Below are 22,105 nucleotides of genomic sequence, written 5' to 3' on the forward strand. Positions count from 1 at the left end.
GCATTTACCGGTAAGAATGACATCTGGCCCAGCTCATCATTCTCTCTTCATATAGCCGTATATATGGCTATTACACGATCATAGTACACTGTGATATAGCCTGGGTCGTTAGTTCGTTGCATTGTTTTGTTTTCTCGCTACAATCGATACGCTCAATAGGACAGAGACCGCGTCTCATTCAGGCGATCTTGGACTGATTGATTTGGCGCGGAAGCGAGCGCAACTGCTGGATATATGCCAAAAAAAACGCGCTAACGGGTGAAACGAGACAGATTCCGAAACAAACGTCTATGTGTGAAAGCACCGTAAGATTGTATTTGCACACAATTGACAGACAGTCGCAGCACGCAGCTCTGGCTCGATCTGGCATGCAAAAAGGCAGCAGCTGGCCCGATCGAGCCAGTAACATTTTGTACACTGGCCCGACTGTCTCGCACGCTGGCCCCGGGCCATCGGGCAGTCCTTATTGTCGAGCCCTGGCTCATAATATCGAGTGGGAAAAAAAAGAAAAAGACCGCTGGGAAGCATAACCTGCTTTGTTTTTTTTTTTTTTTTTTTTTTTTTTATAAGAAACACAGTTTAGATCTGTTTAGGATAAGAGGAGTGTGAGTTATTGCCACCTATCACTGAATGTGAATATCGAAAACAAAACCAACTTAGCTGTTAACTCCTTTACCGCCCCTCACACAGCTTGATCCACGCTGGCATTTCTCCTCTTGGGCTTTGGTTTTGAAAAGGGAAAAAATCCCACCACCCAGTCCAAACTTTTAGGATAGCAGGTGTCAGATTTTCACAATTCAATTGCGCAACGATTTGGCTTGTTTCCCTCGCTCGAAAGCTTGACAGAGCCTCTGCCCGTAGCTACGATTGGTAAGCCGCGATTGGTGGGTGGCGGTTTTTGGGCGTGGCTTAGCGAAGGGTCAGTTTAACAGGATCCCGTGAGAGCAAAATCACTAAAGGTATGAGACGCCATCGTAAACAAAAGTCAAGCGAACGCAAAGAGACTGAATGCACGAGAGAGAGAGAGAGAGAGAGAGAGGTGTATGTTGTATGTGAGAGAGAGAGAGAGAGAGAGAGAGAGAGAGAGAGAGAGCGAGTATTGGCACGCGAGTATTGGCTCGATCTCAAGTTCAAATTCAAATTCTCTCTGCGTTCGCTTGACTTTTGTCCACTCCCGCGCCTCATAGTAGTCACGTTGGATACTGTCGAATCAAAACAATCTACCGTGCTTTGATTGGACGTCATGCCGAAAGCGCGCATGCTCACACACACGCGCGCGCGCGCATGCTGTCACACACACGCACACATAAACGGAGAGAGAGAGAGAGCGGTCTATGTCAACATACTTTTTTTATCGTTGGGCTTTTCATGGGAAGCAGCAAGTCTTTACAAGTCAATAGGGGCAAGTCCTAGTCAAAGTCCGAGTCATTTATGTTCAAGTCCAAGTCGAGTTGCAAGTCTTTTTATATTTTGTCAAGTCGAGTCTAAAGTCATCAAATTCATGACTCGAGTCTGACTCGAGTCCAAGTCACATGACTCGAGTCCACACCTCTGATCCCAACCATTTATTTATGTCACTTGCTTTATGGTGCATTAATTCGGTGAGGAAGACAGTTCACTTGGGGATCCTGGGCTGGTTGATGGGTTGGACTAATTAATTATTATTATTATTAATTTTTCTTTTTTCTTTTTTTTTTTGAGAAGGCGCACAGCAGACAGTCAAACTCTGAGTTATGGAGTGGAATAAAAACAAAAGCTTGTACCCAGAGGCCTGCAAAGTCAAATCCGGTAACATGACAGTTGCGTTGTAAACCGAATGTAAGACCTTGGCATTTGACCCCAATTTTCTCCAGGGGTAATGTGGTAGCGGACCCTTTGGTTTGACCTTAGAGCTAACAACACTCCCTGTGAGCATGCATTTGTGGCTTTGAGAGGCTGACTAAAACCCGCTGTTGCAAATAGTAGCGAGCTGTCACACATCCAGTGTTAGAAATTACTCATGCGGGAATGAGCAAGTCCAGCTGATGCGTTTCACACAGCCATATGTTGATTCTATAACACCTTTTGGTTCAAGATAAACCCGCTAGACTGATGATTAATATAGCCGGGCCTTGTTCATGAAGCTAGTGTGTTGTTATGCAGTTCTTTATTTGAAAAAGGTATACATGTATGCACACACACAACTGGCCAAGTATTCTCATCTGATAGCATTCCTTGATCTCAAAGGCAGATTTGTCTTTGTACAATATCTGAATGTCAGTGTTTTATTTATTTATTTTTTAAGTTACTAGGCACCGCCAGCATTTTTGTTGATTTGCACTTAAATTTAAAAACCCTCCCTCTAAATATTTTCTGTTATGAACATTCACTGTAAAAATGCAGGGTTTCATGCAATTCATTCATGTTGTCCCAACACAAATTGATTAAGTTAATGTAACAAACTTAGCGAAGTGAATTTAATAAAAATAAAAAAAAGTTGGCCCCAAAATCTGCTCATTTTAAATAAGTAGTTTGAACCAGTAGCAAATTATTTTTTATTTGTATTTTTTTTTGAGTGTATGGGCCACTTTATATGTTATAATGAAGAGCCATGAAAATGAAAAATGCTAATAAAAAGAGAGAAAGTAGAGATTTTTATTTTTTTTTACAAAATATTTCATGTTTAGTCTTGTCAACTTCTTTTAATTTGTAAATGTACATCCTTTCCTATCATTCAGACATGCAACACATTCCAAAAGAGTTAGGACAGGAGCGGTTTAGGGCTAGTAATCAGGCAAATCGATTAAATAATGATGTGATTTGAAACAGGTGATGTCAACAGGTGATTGTAATTATGATCTGGGAGAAAAGCAGAATACAAGAAAGGTTTGGTCCTTTAGGAGCAAAGATGGCCAAGGATCGCCAGTTTGCCAACAAATACAGTTGAAGTCAGAATTATTCGCTCTCCTGTTTATGTTTTCCTCAATTTTTATTTAATGGGGAGAAGATTTTTTCAACACATTTCTAAACCTAACTATATATATATATATATATATATATATATATATATATATATATATATATATATATATATATATATACACACACACACACACACACACACACACACACACACACACACACGCACATTATTCCACTGTGGTGACCCCTGATGCAGAAGGGAGAAACCCAAAGTGAAAGTGAGATTTACAGGTTATCATCCTATTCATGACACGACTAAGTTTCTGTGTTTAAAGGGATCTCTTGCACTGACTTTGTCTTAGAGAGATTCACAATTGTCAAAACATGAGTGATCAGAGTCCATCCACACCTGCCTGTGTTCATCTTTACATAGGGATCCATCTACACTTTCTCTGACCATCTTTGCATTTGTACCTAGGAAGGCCTGAAAGTTCTTTAACTTATCCTGGGCATGCACTAAGGCTTCCCCTACCATAATAAACCAAGAATGTGGCTTGCTGTAAAAACTTTCAATGAAAAATAAACGTGTTCTCTTCATTGATGAGATATCTTTCCTTTAAAAAAAAAAAAAAAAGCAACCTTAAAATGGTCAAGTGTGTTACAATTTACCTCCATAATACTTTCAAACTATAACAAAAATCACACGTTTAATTTATTTAAAGATTTTGATTTATTTAAAGATTTGATCTGATCGCCTTCCATAGGTGCACATACAGTACCATGGCCTAGCATATGCATAATTAAAGTTCAAATTATGCATGTTGTATTCAGTCACATTGTCATTAGAGGTAATGGGATTGTTTGTGTTTGTTTGTGAAATGCAAATAATGTGATTTTAGTATAACAATTTTTTTGTATTTATTTATTAGAACATTTTTGTATTTATCAAATACATTTTTTTTCCTGTGGTGCTGATATTTCATTTCTCAAATTGTAAATATCATAAAAGCCTTTATGTTTTGCCTTTCTCTCTCAATTTCAAAGCCATAGGCAGAGTTTAATCTATATGGAAGATTGGAATTCCTCAGTCTTCTGTCACAGTAAATATGCTGAATCAAATGATTTGACCGATGTGCTGCACTGTGGTAATTAAGACAAAGAGGGGCATGAAACAAGTTTCTGCCTTGAACTAATTATTCTCTTCAGTTCTTACAGTGTTTTTATTTCCAGTATTTTTGTTAGTTTTTACAGTGTTACTTTTATATTTGGTTTACATTTAGTATATGTGATTTTAGACCACAAAACCAGTAATAATTTTAAAATTGAGATATTTACATCACATCAAATCTGAATATTCTTTCTATTGATGTATGGTTTGTTAGGATCTTTTTCTGAAATAAAACAATTTTTACTCATCTTCTTTAAAAAAAAATGAAATATTGAAAAAAACGTTTTAACCTTTATGTTGGAGATGTTTTTTATCAATTCTAGGGTGAATTTGAGTTTTAATTTGGCCATAACTTTTTCTGTGTTTCAGCTAGCAAAATGAATTTTGGTGGCAAACCTTATTTTGACAAATATTTTAAGAAAATGCATAGATTTTTTTTGCTAAAAAAAAAAAAAAACGTCACAATCAAATTCGCTTTATTATGTTATGAAAACATCCAAAAATTGTTATGTTAGGATGAAAACATCCACTACATTAAACTGCTGTAAAAATGCATCAGATAAATATATAATTTTTTTTCAATAGTTTAATAGTTTTTGCAAAAACCTGTTAATCAAGTTGCTTAGAAAAGTACAGCATTTTAACTCTGTAATTGCCAAATTCATACATGATCTCACTATTTTGTTGAAAAAAAAAACACATATTTAGGTATTTTTATTATAAAAAGTAATTGTGAACTGGATTTTTTTAACCTTTTATCAAAGTCTTTGACATGTAAAAACAAACACTGCCTTTGATGCATTGTTTTTCATTAATTTTCTATTTTTTTTCTCCCTAAATTCACTGTTCATGACTGTTTTTGACTCATTGACTTCTATTATAACCTCATTTACTTTTCATTATTACACAATCATGAAACCATTTTTGATTGTTGTTGGATTTCCCTTTTGGGAAGAGGTAAAATTTGCCTTTTTTTACTGTTGATCATTAGTAGGCACAATTAACTATATATATATATATATATATATATATATATATATATATATATATGTGTGTCTTCAAAATGAAGAGAAGGCAAAAAAATTGTGTCAAAACAAGCAAGTTCTACCTGTGTCCAAACATAAACTTTCTTTAAAATAAATAAAACAATAAAATTTTTCAAATGTTTTAAAAGTTAAAAAACTATAATAAACTTAATTTTTGGACAACAATCTGTCCAGGTTGGTGTCCTCAGCAGTAAATAATAATAAATATTATTTATTTAACAAATAATTAAACCATTATGATAAATAAAGTTAAAAAACTACCTTTTTAAATAAAAAAAAATAAAGTTTTATTGAGATGCTTGTTGGTGATTGTATGGGTTTTGGCCAGATTGGGTAGCAATACATGAACAAGAGAAAATTAAGACATGTTAAAAAAATATTTAAGACCTACAACATGATATTTTAGTAAATGTAAGAGGCCTAAAACTTTTAAGGCCTAAAACTTGGATTTTAATATTTAAGACTTTTTAAGTCGCTACGGAAACCCTGAAAACACTGGTTTTGTGGTCCATGGTCACAAATGCTGATTTATGCTAACATACATTAGTCATTTGAGTACAGAATTTTTATTTATTATTTTTTTTTTTCTATGAGACTGGTATTTTCACATTGGAAAAAGAAACTGCTGTCCATGGTGCTGAAACAAATACTTATTGTGGATCAGCAGTTCAGAGTAGGTCGTGCCTGTTGGCCCCCTCTGTTGGTTGTGTTGAAAACTCAAACAATCACAAAGTTTCTCTCTGTATATATTATTTATATAGTGGCAAGGGAAAAACACCTTTGTTAGATTGTATATCAATGCATTTAAATATTCAGGACTAGATCCAGCATGGTATTGATAAAATTCATGAAGATCTGCAATTCACTTAGAAACACGAGGTGATCCCTTGTGAACGCTGTCTCCATATGTTGTGCTGCAGTGCCTTTGGTGAAAGTGTACCTGCACCACACCCCCATCTGTCTGCCTTTCCTTTCCATCAAGTACAGCAGGATTCAATAATAAATAAACACCTTCAAAGAAATGTGCGCCTCTTACACAAAGTTTAAAAAATCATCAGCTGGTTTGACTTATATTGTGTGTGACTGATGCCTGATAATATATTAAATGATGATGCACAATAAATGTATGATTACTAAACTCTTTTTTAGCCATTTGATTTGTATTAGAGTTTATTAGAACTTCTTTGTCAGGCTTCAAAAACAAAACAAAACAAAACAAAAAAAAACTAAAATAATTATTAGATTTGACAAAACACACAGTGGATCGCAGCAAAAAATATCATGTGATAAAAAGCTTCATAGTTTCATACTGTACTTCCAGACAGGATAATAATGATAAAATGCAACTACAAGTGCTTGACTTGTTATATATGTATTATGAAATCTTAAATAGTAAATATAATCAGCATAATAACATAGTTTCTTTAAAATAATATTGCTCTGAAATCTGAAGTAATGACTGCATAATATTCAGTTATTAATTTAATTCATATTTTAATATTTACTTCCCAGTAGTTCTGTTTTATGGGCTAGTCTTTTTTTTTCTTTTCTTTTGTCATTAAATGAAGCTTTAAAAAGTAGAAGAGACTTGTTTTAGATCAATAACATTTTAGATGAACTGCTTCAAATGATATGGCTTCCTCACTTTAACTGTAACAGTATTCTTTAGTTCCTAATATTGTGATTTAGCTCATAATTATGCTGCCATTTAGCTTATAAGACACATTTATGCAATCAATAATTATAGGTTACTGGGTATCATTTATAAGTGTTAATGACATTTTACGTATCTTCAATGTAGCGATATTAACAATTTAATATATTTATAAAATACCTATATTCATTTTAAACATACAAACATATTGTGTTTAACCTAATAAAATGTTCAGTTTATTCTTAGTTTTCTCCCCCCAAAATAAACATCCCTTACAAGTTCCCACTATTGCAACTTAAATATCAAACAATGTGTATGTCAGTGTGTATGGAGTCGAACTCCTGCATTTGCGTGTTGAAGAACAAGCGGAGCTCCAGTTCAACAGCTCAAACCAAACCTAAGGATCGCTCTCCTCTCACTGTGCGCGCTCGTGTTTGGTGTGTAGCCTCCAGACCGCTGCTTCTCTCTGCTGTCCCACACATCGGAAAACATCGCCCGGCTTGCAAGGATGTTTTCACATTAATGCGCAGCGCACGTGGTTTATAACCGCAATATCTAAAATGTTGGGGTAACGAGAAGTCGCCCAAGGAGGAACGAGAAATATCCGTAAACCTTCAGTAGGTGGTACGCCCGCGCGAGGCTTTTAAGGAAGAACACGAAACGATTCTAAATTGTATCTCGAGTGCATTGCCTGAGATAAAAACGCAGCGCTCGTCGTTGTCCAGCAATTATCTTACTCTCTCGCGTGTCTTCAGCCAAGAAGAGAGGATTACCGAGCAACATACATGTCTCAACATGCAAATATCCCTCTACTGTAAGTCGTTTTCTTATGACTTGCGCGCGTTCCGTCTCGCGTGACTGATAAAAAACGGGCTCGTCTTATATTTTTGTGTGTGTGTCTTCGATATACTGTTACAAAATTGTCTTCAATTATTAATCCATGCATGTTCTTCAGGTTGTTCAGTTAATGTTACGCTAATTGCGGATGTCAGTTAAGAGTGCGATTGCTGCTTTCGAGCCTGGGTTTAATGCGCGTTTGAATATGCTGCTCCGTTTCATTTTGGAATGTTTGTTTATGTGACGCGGCGACTCTGTCTTCCTTGCAGGTAAAAGTTTGTCGTCTTTTGCGAGGGGAGAAGCGGAGCTCGAGTGCACACACGGCAGACTCACGTTCATCTAGCGCTGGATTGTGCCTCGTGTGCGTCTTCAAAATGAAGAGAAGGCAAAAGCGCGTTCTGCAGATGGCATTTCTGTTCATGGTGGCTTTAATTTTCCTGCCAAACGTCGGCCTTTGGTCAATGTACAGAGAGAAGAGCCTCATGAAGTCGCACGAGCCTGGAGAGCAGGTCAGTACCTTTGACATCTGTGTGACTCCGTATTTAGGGTTAATTGTTGTCAGTCAGACCTTGGTGCTGCATAACCAGGGTAAATAACAGTCTTGTGCACAGCTTTAGCCCATCTGGGTTATGCAGATGCTCGTTATACATTGTTTCAGAAGTTATTTTTGTGAAATAAAGTTCAGGTCATAAGTGAAGTGCATTTTTAACTGTGGTGTATGTAGTTGGCAACGTTGAATTCTTTGATTTCTTTTTTTTTTGGAATGCTGTGAACTGTTGTAAAGCATAATTTCTGTTTTCCATACAACCTAGGTCTATTAAAAATGGCATTTAATTATACATCACGTTAGTTTGTTTGTTTAAAACTTGAAAATTTTGTTAGAAATGGTTGGAATTGTTGTTTGGCCATATATGTATTTAGTGTATAGTCTGTATACACTTGATTGGTGTATTCACATGCATAAGTTACTACGTGACTTTTGACTTTTCATTTTCTCTAACTAACTCTACTGTACTCTAATTAAACTTTAAGAATACAAAACCAAATCGTTATGCACCTTGTTCAGCTGTTAATGAATAGTTAACATTATTGTGTTTTTGCCTCCCACAAGATTATGCATTTAGGAGCACTTAGGAAGTCAGCAGTTTTGCCTTCAGGGAAACATAAATCACCAAGTCAGAAATGAAAGAACATTTTCTTGCAAGGCGTGCAGAAATGAAGAGGATGAAGCTCTGTCTCATGCTAATATTGAATATTTATTGTTGATCTTCCACTAATGCTCTCAAGGAGAAGGAGAGAACAATTCAGTTCCTATTGAATGTTTGATCTTCAAGAGATTTGGGATTATAGCATCATTTTCTTAGGTTGAATTCCTTAATCATGCCTTACTCTCAGAGAACAACAAGGATAAGCTCATTTACTTTGCAACTGGCTGCTGCTTAGGATGAGAGTGCCATCAGTGATTCTCTTAGCCAGATGTCATTGTGGCATGTTTAGTCCCTTAAAAGCATCTTGCATGTGGAAAATCACTTGTGCTTCCTTACATACAGTACAGCTCCTGCTTCTACTGGGGTTCCGCCACAGATTGGCACTTGGTCGGAACTGGCATGCGTTTACACCAAAATGAGGTAGAACCCACTAGGCATGGGACGATAAACATTTTCAAGGTATACCACGGTTTAGAAAAATTCAAGGTTTTAAAACTGCCAAAATGTTGTTATATCGTTCCTACGATACATGTAAGATTAGTTTTTTTTTTTTTTAAATGTTATTATTATTATTATTATTATTTATTTTTAGGTTTGTTTTTGTTTTAGGACAGCAGAAAATATATTTAAAGATGCCATTTTAAATTTTCAATCAAATCTGAAAATTGTAATGAAACAAAGACAGCAGAAGTCAATGATTCATTTGAATTATGTAGTCTGACATGTTTAATGTTCCAAAATACTTTAAATGTTTCTTAAGATAAAATATATTGTGTTCAAAGCAGAAAAAGGTTTTAGTTTTTTTACCCAGACATTTAAAATGAATATATTTTAGAGCAGTAATCACAATACCGTGAAACCGTGATATTTTTTATCCAAGGTTATCATAGCGTCAGAATCTTTCACCAGCCCATGCCTAGAACCCACTGCCCCCTTCACCGGTTACCCTATTTGAAAACTAAGTTGTCCAAAATGTCCCCTAAGGATTTAGGACTGCTTTATAACCAGCATCATCACTCATGGAAGAAAACATTGTGGCAATTCCTTCTAGTCAACATTACAGGACTAATGTTCCCATCTACCGATTTCCCTTCTCTCGACGTACTGTATGTGTGCAGCCCTCACCAGCTGCCGAGGGGTGCTGTTGGTTCATTTGATTCCGCCCTCGGGTACCTACTCGCTTTTGGTCTCTGCAGCTGTGATGTAGTTCTAGCGCTTAAGGGAAAATGCTGAGTCTGTTTATTGCGTCTCGTAATTGCTCCTTTCTCATTTGTTTTGCCGGGGTTGCATGACTTTAGCCCTGGGCGGGCACAACTGCACAAATCCAGTCTCTTCATTAAAGTCAAATCAGCGAGCAGGCACCACATTGTTGACAGGGCCAAAAATATCAGAGCAGCACCTCATGCGGGGTGCTGTCCTTTCGGTCTTGGTCTCTACTGACCTACTCTCTGCTGATTTCCTCAATGAGCCGTTCTCCAGGCCAAACAAGCTCGCTTGCTCGGTGGGAATTTGTAGACGATTTAATGCAATTAAAGCTGGTAGGCCTAGAAGCTCAGGAGTGTCTCAGATAGTGGACTCGATCTGTAAACTCTGCCGTCTGAATATTTGATGAAGTAAATCAGATGGACTATTGATTATCCAGCAGTTTTAGGAGAATATAATTAGAGGATTGAGAGCGCGCTCCATGAGGAATAAGGCTGGGGAGGGCACACAAGCATGAGAGCAGTCTAGAATCATACTCAATCCCCTCATGTCACACACTTTCCTGTCTCAGAAGGAGCTTGAGTTTACCGGCTCGATAGAAAGATCCCAGTGCCTGTTATTGTGCACCTGTCAGAGCGGGAGAGATAATTGACAGCAGAGATATTGTGTCAATAAGCCCCCAAGAATCCCGGTGAATAAACCCGCCTTGTGTGTCCTCTTTTATTATCCGATAGCAATTACCCATGATTGAATCAAGCTTGGAATCCCAAAAAATCCTCCCCCAGCGACGTTAACCGAGGTTTAACAAAACAGCGACGGGAAGTGCAGACGTAGTGCAGTGGGTCCCTTTCTTCGGGGAAGATGTGTGTTGAGCTCTGTCCCTCCTTCCCTGTCAAAATCTCGGCTTTCTGTCCTTTGGGAGACAATCATGTTGAATTAGCTGTGGCGGCCCACTCCTGGCGCGGGTAAACAGCATCTGTGTACTTCGGTGGGTGGTATGCGCGGCGCCAGTGCTACGAGATGGACGTGTGCTGATAAGCGTGTGTCAGGACTGATAACCTTCCCTCAGCTTCTAACAAGAGCCCACCATTGAGCATGACATTGCCCATGAGCATTATGAAGAGGCTGTATATGCAATCCTATCTCGCCGTGCCATTGCACTTTGGTGTGTTGACAACAGCGGGGCGTACAGCACTGTCGCTGATAGCATAGTGGATAACAAGAGCTTTGCCGTTGTTAACTTACCTGAAGTGGAGGCACAATGGAGGTGGAGGGCAAGGTGACCTCGGAGTCCTAAAGCTTTCCTGGATCAACTGGGCGAAGGAATATTATTGTCGCTTTCCATTTGCCAGCAAAGTGACAAGGGGAAGAGAGATGTAGTAATTGCAATTACCCTCAGTGTCATCCTGGAGAGATACATTATGGTAATGCACACGTCAAGTTAACAGTGAGAGCATGGGTGAAGAGTGCACCAGATGATTTGAACGGAATTGTGGACTGGGAACACAGAAGGATCATAGAAATAGTACTGTTGAGAGACTAGAATAAACGTAAGACTTTTCAATTCTTGTCTGGAAGCATAAAAGCAATTTTCGGTTAGCAGCACCATTCAGCGTGGTACGAGGTCAAGGTTCAGTTTGGGAATGAAATGGCTTTGATTATACACAAGTCAATGGCAGCCGTGTTAGCCAGAAATAGAACGAGTGTTTTTCACCTCATAATTTCCATTGCACTAAATAGAAATGAAATTGTGCTGTCATGAAGGGGAGGGGGTTTTAGTCAGACAAATGATCAGTCCCAAGGGAGAAGATGTAATTGAATATTCCACCTTGCAGTGATAGTGTCCGGCCTTCAAATCTCATAGTCCATATTTTCCTTTCTCTATGATCCCATGACATTCTGTTATCGAAAGTCATCAGCGTTGCATTGTTTCCCTGTAATTGCGTTCTTCTCTGAAAAAGGGTAAAGATAATTGGGTTTCTGTTAGTGCAAAGAAAAAAAAGTCTGACTTTTTTGCTTTGGTTGGAGCATGCTGAAATGTATTTGAGACTAGACTCAGGGTGTGTTTATAATTGACAGATTTGATTTGATTGAAACTATCTTTGGTGCACTTTCTCTGCTGGTGTGTTTTATTTAAAGGGCACCTATTTTATCACTTTTTTCAAGATTTTATATAAGTATTGTGTGTCTCCAGAATCTACCCATCCGACTATTTATTATACCTTTTTAGATATTGAGATTTTCAACTCTGAACACATTGCAGCAGTTTTTGTTGCCTGTGCATTTAATGCATATGAGCTAGTTCTCCCCGCCCACCATTCCCATGTGCCTGTCAGAGCCATCTGTTGCTGTGTCAGATAAACAGTACAGTGACAGTCATGAAGGAAGCAGATCTCGCATAACGTTTGTGAGAAATACTACAGTAAGAACTTTATAAAACTCATTCTTGAAGTGCAGATGATCACAGAGAGCTGAAGATACATGTTACTATAGATACATGTTAATACACGGCTTTCAGTAAAATTGGTGAGCCGAGTAAACCACACTCCTGCGTTACGTTGCAGTCTGCCTCAAAATGGGAGGGATTTAGAATCTATTTTAATGTCAGGAAACTTAAAATAAGAAACTTATTGCGTTTATATCACTCCAGAATGACAGTGGACACACTATATCTACACGCAGTTCTGTTCAAACAGCTTCAAAAATATGATTTTCATCATAAGTGCCCTTTAAATAAGAATGAATATAATCTGAACCCTGGTGTTTACCAGAGAAGCAGGCCACGTTTCTGTCCACTTCAATCTAACATCAATATATGAATTAAACATAGAAAGTAGACATCTAAACTAAGCTAAACAAACCATGTGATCGGACGTATTTTTGTTTTGCAAGAGTCACAGTGTTGCCCATTTCAGTTCAACATCACAGTCAGAAGCATTTTCCTTGTTGACAGGGTAATTACTGTTGCTGGTCTGACTCCTTACTTTATAATCCGAAAAAGTGCATTCAGTCCACCTCACAGCAGTATTATGTAAATGCTGTTGGAAAATATCTGCCATATGTAAGAATCAGCTCTTTGGTTTAAATCATGTTTAAACTTTGGGGATTCGAATCAAAGATTCGAACATGATTCACATAGAATTATTTAAAGCTTACACTTAACTTAAGTATTTGTCCAGCAAATAGAACGTTTAGTGTAAAGCAATCCTGTATTATACTATTACGTGGCCAACAATAACAATATAAAAACAGTATCTAATTATTTAATGAGCAAGGTAGCAGTATCTGAAGCTGAGGCATTAACTTATAAAGCACACAACACACCAACACGGATCTTAAAACGAAACAAAAGTTTATTGCTACTCTACAACACAAAGTACTAATCTACGTAAAACAAACAAACGCACATACATACACACACGCACAAGCGGTTTGAGGAGAGTTTTGACTGAGTGGATTTAACTTCTAGCCTTTGCTAAGTTCTTAGCATTGCAACCTGAGAGAAACCATAAAAGCAGAGAATTTCGCTATTCTTTACTACTTAAACATAATTCACACCAGAGTCAGCAATGGATAGAAACCTTGTTTGTGCTACTTGCGTTCTGATGTAATTTGGTTTCCTCGACTGGTCCAAAGGGAAATCCCGGCGAAGCTGATTGGTCAGCGTAGCAACTTCAGTGACGTGATGGAATTCCCTTGTCGGTGAAGAGGGGTTTCCTTAGTCGGTTGCTAGGGATACGGATGTTGGACAAGGCGGCGTTCGAAGTCCTTCCTGGGTTCCTGTAGTTAGGATGAGTTTCAGAGTTTGGATGTGTTGACCCGATGACTTGTTGTTGAAGCGGTTGCACAAGCAGATCGGGGGTCGAGCCGGCAGCAAGTGAAGGTCGCGGTCTGCTCCTTGATGTAACGAGGCTTCCGGCGAGGCGATGTAACGGCCACAGCACGAGAAGAGCGACGTCCGGGCAGCGACGGCGGTGACGACTGGCAAAGATGACCGGCAAAAGACGACGATGAAATTCCTTTGTTCAAAGTTTTATAGGCTTTGGTAGAGGCTGGGTCTACACAATACTTGTCCAATCAGAGAAGGTGCGGGGTGGAGTCACACCCCAATTCTGCCCTCTAGAAGGCCGGGTTGACAAATTGTGTCGGTGCTGCTTTGATAGCATAGTTTTTAAAATAAAGTCTCATAACATGGACACCTTTCATAATATGGTTTCTTCATATAAACCAATGCATTTGAAACTTTCCTAGCTTTCAATCAATACCAAACATGAAGTATGTCATAAACATTCTGTAGATTTCATTTGTCACTGAGGGCTATTACTCAAGAACTATCTATAACAGTTTTGTTAAACACATGGAACATGTACACACAAAAACCTACAGAAACATAAAGCAAACATACATTACTCAAATAAACACAGTTTTACTGTATGTCCATTAAACTTTGGAAGCATTTCTGATCGCTTCTGTGTCTGCCTGAGAATGTGTATTCCTTGCAGACGCCAAAGGGCACGCGAACCAAAAGGTACTTCTCAAAAACCGGTTTGGTGGGTTTTTGATTGTAGAGCCTCTTATTGTTTTAAGGTGTAGAGTTAATTAACACGCAACTGTGATGTTGACTGGATAGTCGTCCTGTGGATTTGCCTTTTGCTGGGTGCCTGTGGATTGCTTTGAAAATGAAATCAATCTCAGACTCGTAGGCACCAACCAATCTTTTAAGGATAACATGGTCTGTGGCTTGTTCGGTTCTGGAACGATCCGTTGACTCACTACATCCCCCATTTGGATGGTGATGTTCCTGGCATGAACATCGGCAGACACTGGAACAAGAGGCATAGGTAGAGAGAGAACAGACACACAAGACACAAACCACATTTCCATTCCATAGACTGAGTTCTGGTGCAGGTTTTAGCTTAAATTGTTCGTGTTAGGAACACAAGGTGTAGTGTAACATTGCCTGAAATAATTCAAATTTAGTTATTTAGCTAGTTTACTTCATTGCAAGTATGGAGTGGCGCTAGCTTCAACTTAAATAAGCAATAATTCTGCAGCAATTGACACTAATTTGGGAGAAGGAGTCAATCCTACTTTTAGGCCCTGTGCATGAATTTGCAGGAGTTCCCTGTAGAGGGGACTGGAACTGCAAATTAGTTAGGGAGAGAGAGAGAAAGGAAATGAAGAGGCACAGTGATGCAACAAAACAAGGTAGGTTAAAAACCAGCAAAACAGTGTTGCAAATGTGGAGTGGATCCTCGCTACTAGAAGTTGTTCTAGCAGTGCTGTAGAGGAGAAAGTATTAGTGTTGTGTTTAACTAGGTGTTTCCCTAGAATGTCAAAGGTTATGTTAGTGTGAAGAGGGTAGAACAGTTGATCTGTGTCGAGTTGTGGTCCTCCCCCATTTGTTGTTCAATGATGATGGAGCAGTCAAATGTTCATCTAGAAATGGAGGTACCGGAGTTTGGCATGGGTCAGGAAGGGTTTCAGGACTGAACTGAGGTTTGTCGGAGGAGTGGCAGACGACCAGAACGGCACTTTTAGAAACCTGAGGGTTTTCACCTGCAAGTGTTTGTTGGTTCAGGTGGTTGTTGCTTCTCCGCTCGGCAACTAGTCAGGCTGAATCTGCTTTTTCCTTTTCCCGTTTCCTGTCCTCCTCTATGCATTTGAGAAACTCTTTCATCATCAATTTCACCAGTTCTTGAGGGTTAAATCCCGGTGGGGCATTTTCCTCTTGCTGGGATTGAGTCTGAGCGTTGTCAGGGTGGAAGTTTTTGGAGTACCTTCTTTGACTCCTTGGACTTGATGATCCAGGGTTTTGATGTCTTCCCTTAGATGGTGACCAGCTTTTGTTTGACCCCCATTGGTTTCTTTCCTGGTGGTGTTCAGGTGAGCGTCGTTGTCCACGCGGGCCATCCCAGTGACTGTTCCTCTGTTTGAATCTCGTGTCAGCATAGGAGTTCCGTTGTCTATTGGACGGAGACGCATTCCACGCTGGGGATGGTGGTCTCACGCTGTTTGAGCGTTGGGCACCCTCTAGTGCCAGTTCTGGATTCTGGGTGTTAAAGTCAAGAACTTTTGCAGTTTTAGAGTTTTTCTCTAACACCATCTTTTGTTTGTCGTGGGCTTTCTGTGTCAAATCTCGCAATTGCTGGATGCTCATTGTTCGTGGGCATGCGAGTACTCCGAGATGTTGGCTTACTGCAGGATGGAGGTTTCTCAGGAAGAGAATCTTAAAGTTCAGGTCTTCTTCCATATTCGGTTCGTTGCGAGTTCCGAAAAAGGCTTGCCTGAGTCGGTTGTAGTAAGCATGTGGGGACTCATTGCGAGCTTGTTTTGTCTCCAGAGCACCTAACAGTCCTTGATCTGATTCAGGGTTTGCAAACTCTCTGATGAGGGCTTCTTGGAGCAAGCGATAATCATTCTTTACCCGAGCCGGTTGTCGGTCCAGGAAGCTGCGCACCTCAGTGCTGGATGTGGCTCGAAGCAAATACAGTCTTTCTTTATCAGAGACATTGGGTCTCATTTCCAGATGGAAATCAATGTCTTGCAAATAAGCGTGGACCTCCAAACCACCTGACACACTTGGAGTAAACTTGCCAATGTTTCTGGCCAGCTTGTCAAGGTCTTTAAGGTCCAGACTGTATGACGATCTGTGACTGGCTATCACAGGCTCTCGTCGCTGTGGGGTAAGGTAAGGCTCTTCAGAAGGTGTTGGCGAAGATCTTTGGCATGGTTTCTCACCTCTTTCAATAGGTGAGAGCTCAGGAACAGGGGATCCTGTCCTGCTTGGCAGGGGCGAGGCTGGTGCACATCTTGTCTTTGGAGGTTCATAGCGCAGTGCATAGGCATGCCTGAGTTCACTGGCGGACTCCTCTTTGATGTCATCCACTTCCTGCATTAGTCTGTCGATCTCATGTCTTGCTTCGCTCAGGTGAGTTTCAAGGGCTTTGATTCTGGCCTTCTTGTCTCTTAAGTCCACCTTCGCTTCTTTCAGTAGCTGTTCAGCGTAATCTAGCTTGTTAGCGACGTCAGCGTGGTCTGCTCTGGCTTGTTCTCTTTCTTCTGTGATGGCTGTTAAAGCTTCTTGTAGTTTGTCGATCTCCTCTGTGGTACCTTCATCCACCTCTCTTGGTTGTTCCAGACGTTCCTGAGCCTCTAGCTCTAGCTGCTCGATGCGGGCTTGCAGGCGTGTCAGCTTGTGTTGGAGTTGGGAGGCGTGTCTGTCACTCAACTTGAGGGTGGCTATGAGTGTGTGACTCAAAGTACCAGTGATTTTGGCCAGCTCCTTGTGGTTGAAGCTTTGACTTGGGTCTTGCTTCATGATGCTGTCTATGTTCTCATCCAATTGGTTTTGCGTCAGGTGCTGTAGTGTTTCGGCAGCTTTAGGGAGGAGACTGCCTGTTACAACGCTCAGCCATGTTTCCAGGTCCTTCCAGTGGCCAACAGGATCTTTGGAGTGAGCCATGTTTTGCGGCGGGGGGAGGACTTAGGATTTTAACTGACACAGACCTTGAAGAGAGATAGAGAGGAGAAAGAAAAAAAAAACAAGGTAGAACAAAGCAAACAGAAAAGGGAAAATGTTAATGTGCAATGTTAAGTGTGTACTAATGTTGAGTTAAGTGTGGTTCTCTGGAACTGTGGCCCTCTGGTGGGTACGCGTGTCTAACTGGTAGTCTCTGTGGAAAGAGTCAGTAGCACAGACACAGTGAGAGAACAAAGAAAACAAAAGTGATAAGGAGACTAAGGAGTAGGGTGAAAATCTGTAGTTTCCACTTTCCTAGAGAGAGGGTTCCTTTAGCTTTTGTTAAATATAAAAATAAGATTTCTAAATACCAGGACTGAAGTTGCTATTAACTTTCTTCTGAAGTGATAGAAAGTAGGACAACAATAACAGTATTGGCTTCTGAATAGGATTGACTCCATACACCAAATAAATTGTTTCTGGATGCGTGTTTAGAATTGGATCTAACGACGCCTATCTTCTTGGTGACCTGATGAGTGAGAAAGGAGGGGTGAGATCAGAAAATTTTAACAATTAAAAGTGTTCAAGTGTCCCAAACATCTATTAAATGTTTCTGAAATTCTCTGCTTTTTGACTCTCACAAGCACAATCCTTAAACCAGCATCAATAGTCCAGTAAAAGAAGATAGTTGAAAGAGATAACAAAGGAGTTATTTTCTCTTAGCATTAGGTGTAATTAAGGATGTCAAAACAATGGCACTGTTGAGTTGATACTCAAAAAGGGTTGGTTTTATTGTGTTATATAGTAACCACTTAGCCTACGTATTAGAAAAATCCGAATTTTCCTTTTGAAGTTTGGCTAATTGGAGGGCTCCACTAGATGAAAAGACTAAATTCAAATTTGAATTGAACTTAACTTTAAATCTGTAACATGGTAATAACTTTTATAAATTATCATTAAGATTGATAAGAACACTTATGACTAAATTAAATTATTAATTATTGCTAAAATGATAAAGCCATGCATAAATGAACCATTAATGAAATTAAAATTTCAAAACAATGAAGTTGGTTAGAGTAACATTTAATGCAGTTTATCATTAAATTAAACAATTAGAATTTATTTAATCAGTGAGTCTTATCCGTATAAATCAACAATTATAGGAAATGGGTGTTCCTAGATGTTGATGAATGAAATAAGTATTTATACTTGTACAGTTCAGAGAGCATTAATTTATAGTCATGAAAACAAAACTATAATTCATCACTAATAAAACCAACAGTTTATGTGAGTTCAAACTGATCAAATTCAACAGGCCAAGTACAGCAGGAAAAACAAAAATTAAATAATAGTGATTAAACTCAGCAGTTAGATCGTGCACACTTTTATTAACTTTGCATTTGTCAACTTTTCCAAGGTGAGTAAAGAGAAACAACTGAGATGCAAGAGTTATTTCAAGCATCAGCCATGCAATGCATTTAAGACCACTAAATGCTACGTGCTATCTATTAGCCTTCGCTGCTACTGGAAATGCATAGACTTCAATGCAAACGCGTTAGCGTTAGTTTAGCTTAGCTTCACGCTACGCTCTTTGTTTACAATCCAAGCTGGCGCTGGCGGACTGCACATGCACGCTTGAATGTAATTCCGGCAAGTCTCTCTGTACTTCCGGACCAAGGTTGCTGCTATGGCAACGACCACAAAGTGGAATAATAGCAAATTTCACAGTATCACTTGAGATGACGGCGCAACTCACACTGTTAAGCAAAAAGCACTAGTTAGATTTTATATCTTAACAGTACTGAACCATCTCAACTCATGAAAGTGAGATAAATTAATCAACAGGATTTCTGAGATTAATACAAATCGTGACAGAGATATGGGGGATCTCAGCACTCTGTGTTAAGTCTGTGTAGACTGCAAACACATCCGTGGAATCAAACCACAATTTCAATTGATCAATTTCAAAACTTCTCCTATAAACTACGCTAGGCAGCTCTCTCTGAGCTCCGCGTTTTAAATAATTTACTAAGTATTAGCAAATTACAGGGCAACAAGAATTTAGTTAGCTATGCTAAATCAGTTACCAGGAGAAAACACAGCTGAGTTTCCATCCGGGAATCGCGGCGTACGAAATCATACTGTGAAGGCCTTATATAACGTTATGAGATAAGCACAAAGGAATACGCTTTGTCTTTCTCTACATGCGCTTTAGAGCGGCTTACAGTGTGTCTCGGCGGACAACTTAAATGAAGTTTTACTTTCTTAACAACACTAAATGCAGTCAAGCAATAAAACAAATGGTACCACAATGAAATTGTGCAGTAGCAAAACTTTTGTTCCCTCTAATCTATTCTTTCCGGACAAAAATAGAAAAGATTAACAACGTGATTTCTGGGTTTTGTGCTTTAAAAGTTAGATCTGCTTGCCCGAATTATTCTCCACCACTATGTAAGAATCAGCTCTTTGGTTTAAATCATGTTTAAACTTTGGGGATTCGAATCAAAGATTCGAACATGATTCACATAGAATTATTTAAAGCTTACACTTAACTTAAGTATTTGTCCAGCAAATAGAACGTTTAGTGTAAAGCAATCCTGTATTATACTATTACGTGGCCAACAATAACAATATAAAAACAGTATCTAATTATTTAATGAGCAAGGTAGCAGTATCTGAAGCTGAGGCATTAACTTATAAAGCACACAACACACCAACACGGATCTTAAAACGAAACAAAAGTTTATTGCTACTCTACAACACAAAGTACTAATCTACGTAAAACAAACAAACGCACATACATACACACACGCACAAGCGGTTTGAGGAGAGTTTTGACTGAGTGGATTTAACTTCTAGCCTTTGCTAAGTTCTTAGCATTGCAACCTGAGAGAAACCATAAAAGCAGAGAATTTCGCTATTCTTTACTACTTAAACATAATTCACACCAGAGTCAGCAATGGATAGAAACCTTGTTTGTGCTACTTGCGTTCTGATGTAATTTGGTTTCCTCGACTGGTCCAAAGGGAAATCCCGGCGAAGCTGATTGGTCAGCGTAGCAACTTCAGTGACGTGATGGAATTCCCTTGTCGGTGAAGAGGGGTTTCCTTAGTCGGTTGCTAGGGATACGGATGTTGGACAAGGCGGCGTTCGAAGTCCTTCCTGGGTTCCTGTAGTTAGGATGAGTTTCAGAGTTTGGATGTGTTGACCCGATGACTTGTTGTTGAAGCGGTTGCACAAGCAGATCGGGGGTCGAGCCGGCAGCAAGTGAAGGTCGCGGTCTGCTCCTTGATGTAACGAGGCTTCCGGCGAGGCGATGTAACGGCCACAGCACGAGAAGAGCGACGTCCGGGCAGCGACGGCGGTGACGACTGGCAAAGATGACCGGCAAAAGACGACGATGAAATTCCTTTGTTCAAAGTTTTATAGGCTTTGGTAGAGGCTGGGTCTACACAATACTTGTCCAATCAGAGAAGGTGCGGGGTGGAGTCACACCCCAATTCTGCCCTCTAGAAGGCCGGGTTGACAAATTGTGTCGGTGCTGCTTTGATAGCATAGTTTTTAAAATAAAGTCTCATAACATGGACACCTTTCATAATATGGTTTCTTCATATAAACCAATGCATTTGAAACTTTCCTAGCTTTCAATCAATACCAAACATGAAGTATGTCATAAACATTCTGTAGATTTCATTTGTCACTGAGGGCTATTACTCAAGAACTATCTATAACAGTTTTGTTAAACACATGGAACATGTACACACAAAAACCTACAGAAACATAAAGCAAACATACATTACTCAAATAAACACAGTTTTACTGTATGTCCATTAAACTTTGGAAGCATTTCTGATCGCTTCTGTGTCTGCCTGAGAATGTGTATTCCTTGCAGACGCCAAAGGGCACGCGAACCAAAAGGTACTTCTCAAAAACCGGTTTGGTGGGTTTTTGATTGTAGAGCCTCTTATTGTTTTAAGGTGTAGAGTTAATTAACACGCAACTGTGATGTTGACTGGATAGTCGTCCTGTGGATTTGCCTTTTGCTGGGTGCCTGTGGATTGCTTTGAAAATGAAATCAATCTCAGACTCGTAGGCACCAACCAATCTTTTAAGGATAACATGGTCTGTGGCTTGTTCGGTTCTGGAACGATCCGTTGACTCACTACACATACGTTTTTTGAATGTCTTTAGGTTAAGTCTTCAGTAATGAAGTTTGCATTGCACGCTCGCGGTTTTTATATTTTTGGTGCGTTAATCTAGTTAATAATATTATTCTGAAGGTCATGATTCACACTCATTAAAATGTCTATTTAAATTTTGTCATGTCAATTACCATTATTTGTATTATTTGTATCATTACATACAGTGCATCTAGAAAGTAATCATATCACTTTACTTTTTCCAAAATTGTTTTAATGTTACAGCCTTATTCTAAAATTTATTAAATTCATTTATTTCCTCAAGATTTTACACACAATACTCCACATTGACAATGTATATTTTTTAAATCGTTGCAAATCTATTAAAGAAAAAAAATGAAAAATCACATGTACATAAGTATTCACAGTCTTTGCTCAATACTTTGTTGATGCGCCTTTGGCAGCAATTACAGCCTTAAGTATTTTT

The 22,105-nt window shown here is 39.0% G+C and overlaps 1 protein-coding gene and 1 long non-coding RNA gene across 6 annotated transcripts in view; one reads left to right on the plus strand and one right to left on the minus strand.

Annotated features, from left to right (window-relative positions):
* The window catches only part of galntl6 (polypeptide N-acetylgalactosaminyltransferase like 6), a 708,600-nt gene that overhangs the window by 319,263 nt on the left and 367,232 nt on the right, over nt 1–22,105 (plus strand). For 3 of the 5 annotated variants that reach the window (XM_087236265.1, XM_087236264.1, XM_087236267.1), the window contains one exon: nt 7,876–8,115. In XM_087236265.1, the coding sequence (XP_087092391.1) occupies nt 7,876–8,115 (240 nt within the window). 5 annotated transcript variants of the gene reach the window in all.
* On the minus strand, nt 12,185–22,003 carry LOC147846938 (uncharacterized). Its single transcript, XR_015476733.1, has 2 exons — nt 21,646–22,003; nt 12,185–13,069 (listed from the first exon to the last, which is right to left on the minus strand). It is a non-coding gene; the product is annotated as an uncharacterized LOC147846938 (long non-coding RNA).

Source organism: Danio rerio, chromosome 1 (assembly GCF_052040795.2).
Source record: "Danio rerio strain M-AB ecotype USA chromosome 1, GRCz13ab, whole genome shotgun sequence".
In the NCBI taxonomy this organism is placed as follows: Eukaryota; Metazoa; Chordata; class Actinopteri; order Cypriniformes; family Danionidae; genus Danio; species Danio rerio.